The sequence below is a fragment of the Pygoscelis adeliae genome, unplaced genomic scaffold, assembly GCF_000699105.1.
Source record: "Pygoscelis adeliae isolate BGI_AS28 unplaced genomic scaffold, ASM69910v1 Scaffold174, whole genome shotgun sequence".
In the NCBI taxonomy this organism is placed as follows: domain Eukaryota; kingdom Metazoa; phylum Chordata; class Aves; order Sphenisciformes; family Spheniscidae; genus Pygoscelis; species Pygoscelis adeliae.
Genome location: NW_008824676.1, coordinates 2,682,939 through 2,691,046, shown reverse-complemented (window position 1 = coordinate 2,691,046; position 8,108 = coordinate 2,682,939). Strand labels below are relative to the sequence as shown.

The window sequence follows — 8,108 nt, the reverse complement described above, 5'->3', positions numbered from 1 at the left end:
TGCTTCCCAGAAACAGGGCTGGCAAATATGAGTCACTGGGCCTGAGCCTTCATGTCCCTTCGCCCTTTCCCACGAGGCCAGAGGAGAAGCGGAGCTGCCCAGGGCAGCGTATTTGCTGTCAGTCGGACCATGCTGCATCTAAATATACCACCATTTTTATTGTCTGGTGGTATCTTTCATCTGAGAAGCTGTTCGATGGAAGCCCAAACTCCTGGTGTGAGCCGTTTTTATGTCTACCCCGGTGCTGCATCTGGCTCAAGCCATCCTGTGAGCCTCAGCTGGGGGTGAGTGGAGTCAGCCTGGGAGTTCTAAAAAGCATTAAACTGCTTTAAAGTTTTTTAGTCTGTTTTAAAAAGCATTAAACTACTAGCGGCGTGTATAGATGGAGCCTTGATTTTTAATCATGAGGGTTACTGGATTGTCCTGTGCATGTATTCTTGAGGAGGAATTAGGACTTTTAAAGCAGAAGGACCTGGGCAGATGGGTGGCTTGTTCTTGCCGGGTTGGTGGCCAGCAGAGCCGGGAGGAGGGGGTAGGTGAGTCACGGAGGGCCATGGCCACGCAGTCAAAGCACAGAGGTCTTGGCCCTCCCGCAGAGGAGTGTGGACAGGGGATGGGGAAGGATGCTTGCTTTGTGGTTTCAGGGTAGCTCATGTTAAGGTGAGTTTTGGGGGCAGTTTCTTGCTAAAAAATGTTTTAAAGTCTGCGACAAAAGGAGTTAGAGGAGATGTGCAAGATGGGAGATGAGACAGAAATAGGAAACATTTAGAAGAGCAGGGGAAGGAGAACTCAGGACTGAGTAACCAGTCAGGTTTTATGCTGGGTATAAATTAACTGGGATCGTATCTCTTGGATCTAAACAGGGAGGGACTGAGTGGAAAACAAAGCCTGATTCTCCCATTTGCTGTATACATCTGAGGTGCCTCCACCAAGAGAACCATTTTAGGTGCCTGTATGGCACCTCAGAGGAGAGGAGCAAGTCTCCTCTCTCATAGAGAAGAAAGTAAGATTTGTAAGATTTGAATCACACTCCTGAAAAGTCTCTGCCTGTCTGTGTCTCTCGTTGATTAGAGACTTAATTGATGAAGTTAGGAGAAATCTGGACCACAATCTGGTTTGGTTCTTAAATGCTCATTAATTGCAATGAATTAATTTAAATTTAATTAGAGTAAGATAAGGTGTGGTGTTTGGCCTACTTTTTAATTCCTTGTTTAAGGTATTTGCTCATGTCAGATTGAAGCCACCCTAACACCAGACTGATGCATTGCAGGCTGAGGTTTGCTGCGACCCTGTAATCACAGATCATTTTTAGCCTCACGTGCATGAGGAGATGGACTCGCAATTGGGTAACGATGGCAAATGGGCATTCAGAATTAAAAACAGTTACGACCGAATTTGCCATTCCTAAAGGCTGGTTGTTTTGCAGCACAAAATTAATTTTGCTTATCTGATCCTGATTTCCAGCTGCCCTGAGTTCTGGCAGACCAGCTGTGTTTAGTCCACTGCTAGCTGGTTTAGGGGGGAATTATCATGTTAAAAGCAACGTTTGTTTGTAGTGCTGGTGAGGCTTCCATTCGTCCTGTCTCCACGCAGTAAATTTATGTTCTTTACCACCAGACAACTAAACACATGGGTTTTGAGTGGAACTTTTTTCAGTTGCAAGGCCTAAACAAACAAATAAAGGATGAGAGAAAGGGATCTCGCTGAATGTCAGCGCTGCTTTCCTCTAACGCTTTATAATGGGTAGAAGAGAAACTCGGGTATAACTGATGATGAAAAACATGAGATGTTTGCATGTTCTTTTAATGCTTGGAAAGATTTTTAAGAAAATCCTCAGATTGTAACTTGTAAGATCAGTCTGCCGTCTTAAAAGCTGATTATGTGTAAATTTGATTATAGAAAGGTCTTCTAAAATATTCAGGCTATATTTAAGATAATGAAGTTTTGTTTCTTAATCTAATTTTGGCTTCCATCTGGAAGAAATTAAAAATCCAAACCATGTATCATTTCATTCCTTAAAAATGTCTCATACCTGCTTTGCTGTCCTTGCGTGTGTCTTGGATGTGAACATATAGCTGGGCCAGGGGTTGATGGAGCACCGGCTGCGGGGGGGGCCCCCCCCCCCCCCGCCCCGGGGGCGGGGGTGTCCCCCCCCCCCACGCCAGCTGCAATGGAGAGGGAGAGGGGTCCTCAGCCATGCTGATCCTGGATCTCTGTCTTCCTCCACTGACTGTGTAGGCCTGTTGCTAAAGGGATCTATTTTTTTTCTTCCTCTCCCCATGTCAGGATTCTGTGCATCCGAGCTATGTACGTCTGTCCTTTCTGGCCTGCCATCTGAATGTGTCTTCATACAGGCCGTGGTCCTGTGTGAGGTCTCGCCGTCATCGCTGTTGTCTCTCTGTGTCGGTGAAATGATGTTTAGAGACGAGTCAGTACACATTCCCTGGTGGTACTGCGTTATACAAGCATGCAATAAATGATAATTTCTGCTCCAAAGAGCTTGCAATTAATAGTTGAATAAAATGGGTTTGAGAGTGGTTATCACCTGGCGAGATTAAGAACTAAGCTTTTGAGTGGTACTAACAAATTTTTTATTTTGTTAGGGAAACATATCCTTTATTGGAAAGGATATATTCTCTGAAAATAACCTTGTTTTCAGCCTTGGAATTTAAAAAATCTAAGCATGGAATCCAGAGTTCAGTGAATTTTTGACCATTTTAATTCTCCATTTTGTTCTAATCTAGTTTTAATATGCATAAATAGACATAGTTTCTTTCCTTTCTGTTGTCCAGGCCACAAGATTTAATTGTAAGAAAGCTATTGGAGAAACTCTGCTTAAATTCTCTTGCTGCACTAGCCCAAGTCATTCTGTCCTCCCTGGTATTTGCACTGGTGCCAGTTGCGTGGGTTACCACGGAAGGTTAATATTTGCTAATGGCAATTCTGCCCTGGGTTTATGGTGCAGCTAAAAGACAATACCTAGTGAATGCTGGCTGACTGCAGCCCACAGAATAATGCTAGCTCACATCAGTATCCCTGTATGTTCTCTCCACTCGTGTGCTCTTGTCGTCGTAAAGCCTTCCTTCTTTTTCTTCCTCCCACCTGCTGCAAGGCAATTTTGGGTTATTATCACAGTGTTAGAGCAAAGAGTCTTATCTAGTATGTACCTATTTCTTTTACAACAGATGGCCTACAAATATGAACAGTAGTCCCACTGCCTCTGTATCTGAATGATTTTCTTTTCCTTTTCCCAGGTGCAGTATAAAAAAAAATGTTCTCCCGACTAAGGGTAGCTGCCACTCCCTGTGTGGCGGCGCGTCGCAGCGCACATACGAAAGAAAAAGGCAAGCCACTGATGTTAAACCCACGAACAAACAAGGTTGGTAGTGTGTGATTATCAAATATCTTATCTTCATCTGGTAATTGTCCAGTGAACCTTGTTCCAGGGTTAAACCACTTCCAGGAGGTGTCCTGGGCCACAGCCAAAAAAGGGGTAGAGAAGATGGAGGAGTCAGTGATCATTTCAAGTTTACTACATGGACACCTACAGTACGAGGACTTCCAATAACACTTTCTGCTTCTGTCAGCCTGCGCTTCCCCTGGTTTGCTGTGGTTTACACAATCAATACTGCTGCTTCCTTGTGCCAAATGGAAGAGTCGCTGATTCTTGCTGATTACTGGCTTAGTTTTTGGGCTGGCTGAACTTAAGTAAAGCTTTAGCAGATAAAGAGTCTTATTTCATAGTTTGCAAAAGTTAATTCTGAATTCAGTCTTGCTAGCGATAGAAAGTGTTAGCCCCTCTGTCCTAGTCCTGGCTTTTTCCTGCAAGAGTGAATTGGGACCGAGCCATATCAGTAAGAAACATCCCTGTGCAGAGAGTCGGACAGAGAGCGTGTAAAAACAAGCCTTGAATGGAGCTAGCTGGGAGGTAGAGACATTATGTTAATTCTGTGCATTGGGAGGAACTTCTCCTAGGAAATAGGGGTTTTTTCCTTCACAAAAATTTTCCTATTTCCACAGCCCCATTCCCAATCTCTTTTTTTTCCAGTGTAGTAGTAGCCTTCAGGAATATTGAAACGATTAATGTGTAAACTAGAACTAGTAAGAAACGAGTTGAGGGCTTTTGGTAGCTGATCCAAGACATCTACAGTGGTCAAGAAAGGTGACAAATCTAGCTGCCTCCGACAGGGTATTTCATGAGCAGTGGAGCTATGGAAGCTGGACTTCCATAGCTTTGTCCTATGTTTTTAATGTCTGGCTTTTCTCCTCTTCCTCATTCTCTGATTTTATATTTTTCCACTCCTGTAATGCCTTATATTTCCCCTTCACTGTAAATTTCCTTCCCTTCCTTTTCTGCCCATGGCCCTGACTACCCATCTCCCCCTGTATTCTTAGCTCCTTCCCATGTCCCCTTTGCCTAGATGCAATGAAGCACATGCTGCTATAAATTGGCCAGCCGGCAAGCCAGACACATAACCCCGAGCCTTTCTCTCAGCAGAAGGGCTAGGCTGGCTTCCTCCTTTCCTCCTTTCCTCCTTTCCTCCTTTCCTCCTTTCCTCCTTTCCTCCTTTCCTCCTTTCCTCCTTTCCTCCTTTCCTCCTCAGAAATAGAAGCTGGCCAGTGGGCTTAAAATATCTGGGGAGGATATCAAGCTGGGAACTGCAAGCGGCATCTCCTTGTGTCCACCCCGTAACTACAGGGAGAATTGCTCCTGTTTCTTTTGGCAAAAGTGATTCCTGAGTGCCCTGAAAAGAAAGGAAGACAACAAAATGTAGACCTGTGGTCATGTTTCTTACTGTTTCTTGTACAGTGTAGTGTAGTGTGAGATGCCTTGAAACTGCGCGAATGCAGGTTGTGCATATAGGGAGAGAGCTGTAGAAGTTAGAGACTGGCTGACCGCAAAAATAAAATTGGGATTGCCATGTTGGGGAAGGAGAAAAGAATAGATCGGTGTGATTTGTCAAGATCAGATTATCTCGAGACTCTTCTGAGCTATAAACACTTTGACATGCCGGTGGAAATTATTTCAAGCCCTGTAAGCTTTTCCAAGTGCTGATTATGCAACAGTATTCAGAAACAAAAACAATAGGTCATTTCTTACTGTTTTTCTAGTGGTAATATCTTTCCAGTTTTTTAAGCGTATAATTCTCTGGTGGACTGAGCACAATGCAGTATTTTTAATGTTTGTTTTTTTTTTTTGAGGAGGTGGGAAGAACAGAGAGCTACTTATTAATAGCAGTTGATTTTTTTTATTTTTTTATTGTCTCCCAAGAAATGATACTCGTGAGAAGGCAAAATACTTTCCACATTTGTTCGGCTCTGTTGTGTGAGTCTGTCGTTAAGGCTGACACTTGTTTGAATGGATCTGTAAGCTAGTTAAGTGATACTGCTTGATACCGGATGCAGGGTCTGTATAGAAATGTATTTTGGAAATTCAGCAGAGAAATAAATGATTGACTAAGTATGGAAAGTACTTTACCCTTTGTGCTTTTCTTGCCCACGGTGCCTCATGTGCATATATGTATATCTCGTACATACAGGCACAGATAAAGGGCTTTATCTCTTGCTGGCAGCTTGTTGAGATCATCATTTTATGACTCGGGTTTTAGTTGCTTATGTTTAGTTTTTACAGTCCCTGTCAACTCTACAGAACATTCGGTCTCCTTTTAATATACGTGGGCCCTAAAATAAGAACTGCAAGATGGCAGCATCACTAACAGAAAACCACCCCTTCCCCTTGCGCAAATTAATCTGCTCCTGTTCTTTGCCATTGGAGTAGGTTTTTCTCTTGCCATTAGTTTTTCTTGCTTTTCTTTCCCATCCTTACCTGTCTCTTGCAGGTACGTACTACACCTACATCAGCTGGTTTGGGTTTTTATGTTTGAAGGCCAGCTTTCAAGTGTTTATTGTCAGGGCGGCTCAGAAGAGGTCACGAGCTGTATCAGTAATGCCCTTGCTGTTGCAGCCAAAACAATTGCAGAACATACTGTAACTGCATTGCTGGCATCCATGTGTATTTATGATCTTCCATGATGTTTGATTTCTGCTCTGTGACAGGGATTCAAATTACAGTTAATTGGCTTCAGGACCTTTTATTCTGCTGGAGATCCCTGCTGTGCCAAGGCAGCATTTTAAGCTTGTTGGGCGCTTAGAACACTGTTAGGACAATCTTGTTTGTTTAGTACTGGGCAATTAAATTGTTATTTATATTGTGGTAATGCTTTGGATTCTCACTCAAGGGCCAGGATTTCTTCTTCCAGCACAGAACAGGTGATGCATGAGTAGATGATCCCTGACCTTGGCCATGTCCATTCTGCCATGTAGAGTGGCATCAGTATGTCCTTATCTTCACGGGAAATAGGTGACCTGTAACATTATTCGTATGTTTGCTTTCTGTGTGCTTGCAGCAAATTTGTGACTCCCAATAACTTGTGACGCTTTCTGTATTTTAGGTGGCAATTTTTCTACTTTGTGGCATCAGTTCTTCTTGTTACTCTCTAAGCGCATGACTGTATTTTGTACAGCTGATTCCATTACCCCTTTTTCTATTACTCTGTTCCTCAATATTGTTTGGTTATTTCACTCTTTAATATTGTTCTCCTGTACTGACAATGCCTCTCAATTTTCAAGCTTCAGCAACTATCTTTAGGACATTGCATGAAACACGCACATGCACGCGCACATACTTGTATGTCTGCATATGCCTGGGCACATGTGCGTGGGAATACATGATAAATTTTAAAAAAGAATTCGCTGACGATGTCACAAGTGGCAGTTTAATCTCAGACCGATTCCTGAGGAACTGTCCCAGTGACTATCTTCCATATGGGTGGTCATCTTCTCATATGTTGTATTTAGCTAGACCATTAATCATCTTTATTCGTTGCCGGCTTTTTCAGCCCAATTTATTTTCATCTATGCCTTACTGAATACTTCCAGAAACTCTTGATAGATTACTTTTGTTTAAAGAACCAGTTCTCTTCACAAAGATGTACCTGACCTCACTGACTTCTGGCAAATATCCAAACAGCGTGTTTCCAATTGTTAATAAAACACAAACAAACAAAAAAACCCCAACCCAAAGTTAATGCTAGTTGGACAAAACGGATAGGGTAGAACAAGAGAATGTGAAGAAAGGTTGTAGGAACTTGAAGATCTGAAAGCAGATGCTCCCTTTCCCCTGCCCTTTCTCACCATGCTGTTTTTTGACACGTTTGATTCTTTTTATTTTAATACTTTTTGGACTGTGTCAGTTGGCTTGAGCAGCCAGGCTGTAGACTACGCAATGCCCGTTTGCCTTCCTGGGGAAACCAGGATAAACAGGATGTGGAGATGTACTGCAGATGGTAATTGTCACGTCGCTAAGAAATGCAGTGCTTGAAATCCTACCAGCAGTTTCTGATCAGTTGCGAGGAAAGATCCTAGAAGGCAGGAAACTGATAGAAACTGCTAGTTTCCTTGCGCATGCGCACGCCCAGCCCAAAAGTCCCACCACAAGTTTTGCGTCCTGCCCAACTGGTTTGGAGGTGGAGGTTGCACGGCCATGCATCTGCAGCTTTTCTCAACTTCCTTGAGATCTGCATGCTTTTTTAAAAGGAATTAAATGTGGGAAGATGGAACCGTTTAATCTGTAAACAGCTTTTATCATTTGTCTGAAAAGGTGCTGTAAGTGCCAAAGGTGGTAGGTAGTATTGCACCTCATTTAACTTAGATCAGCTGTCCTGCTCAGGACTCGTGAGCTGCTGAGACGGTGGGTGGAGGAAGGAAGGAAGGAAGCAAGCTGTCTTGTTTTTTAATTTTTTTGATTTCTTTTTTTTTATTGTAGACTTAATGCCATTAAAGGAGAACAAAAGCAATGGCATCTGCTCAGTTAGAAAAATAGCAGTTTAATGAAACGTCTCTGAGGTGTTCGCTGATGCTATACAGTGTAGATGAAGCATTTCGGCCCATCATGCTCATGATTTGCGATGTACAGCTTTACCATAACTGTTGGTGCTTGGAAACAAACCCTAGAGAGGCTGGATGACTTTCTTGCTGGTGTGTAACAGCTTTCTGTTTCTGACTCTCTCCCATTTTCTGCAGGGGAATGCTTTTAGTTGAAGACACGT

General features: G+C 43.0%; 1 protein-coding gene across 1 annotated transcript in view; it reads left to right on the top strand.

Annotated features, from left to right (window-relative positions):
* The first annotated feature begins 3,271 nt into the window (after positions 1-3,271).
* ME2 (malic enzyme 2, NAD(+)-dependent, mitochondrial) overlaps positions 3,272-8,108 on the top strand; it is a 27,004-nt gene continuing 22,167 nt past the window's right edge. The window contains exon 1 of the mRNA XM_009323067.1: positions 3,272-3,379. Coding sequence (XP_009321342.1) covers positions 3,272-3,379 — 108 coding nt within the window. The remainder of the gene's footprint in view (positions 3,380-8,108) is intronic.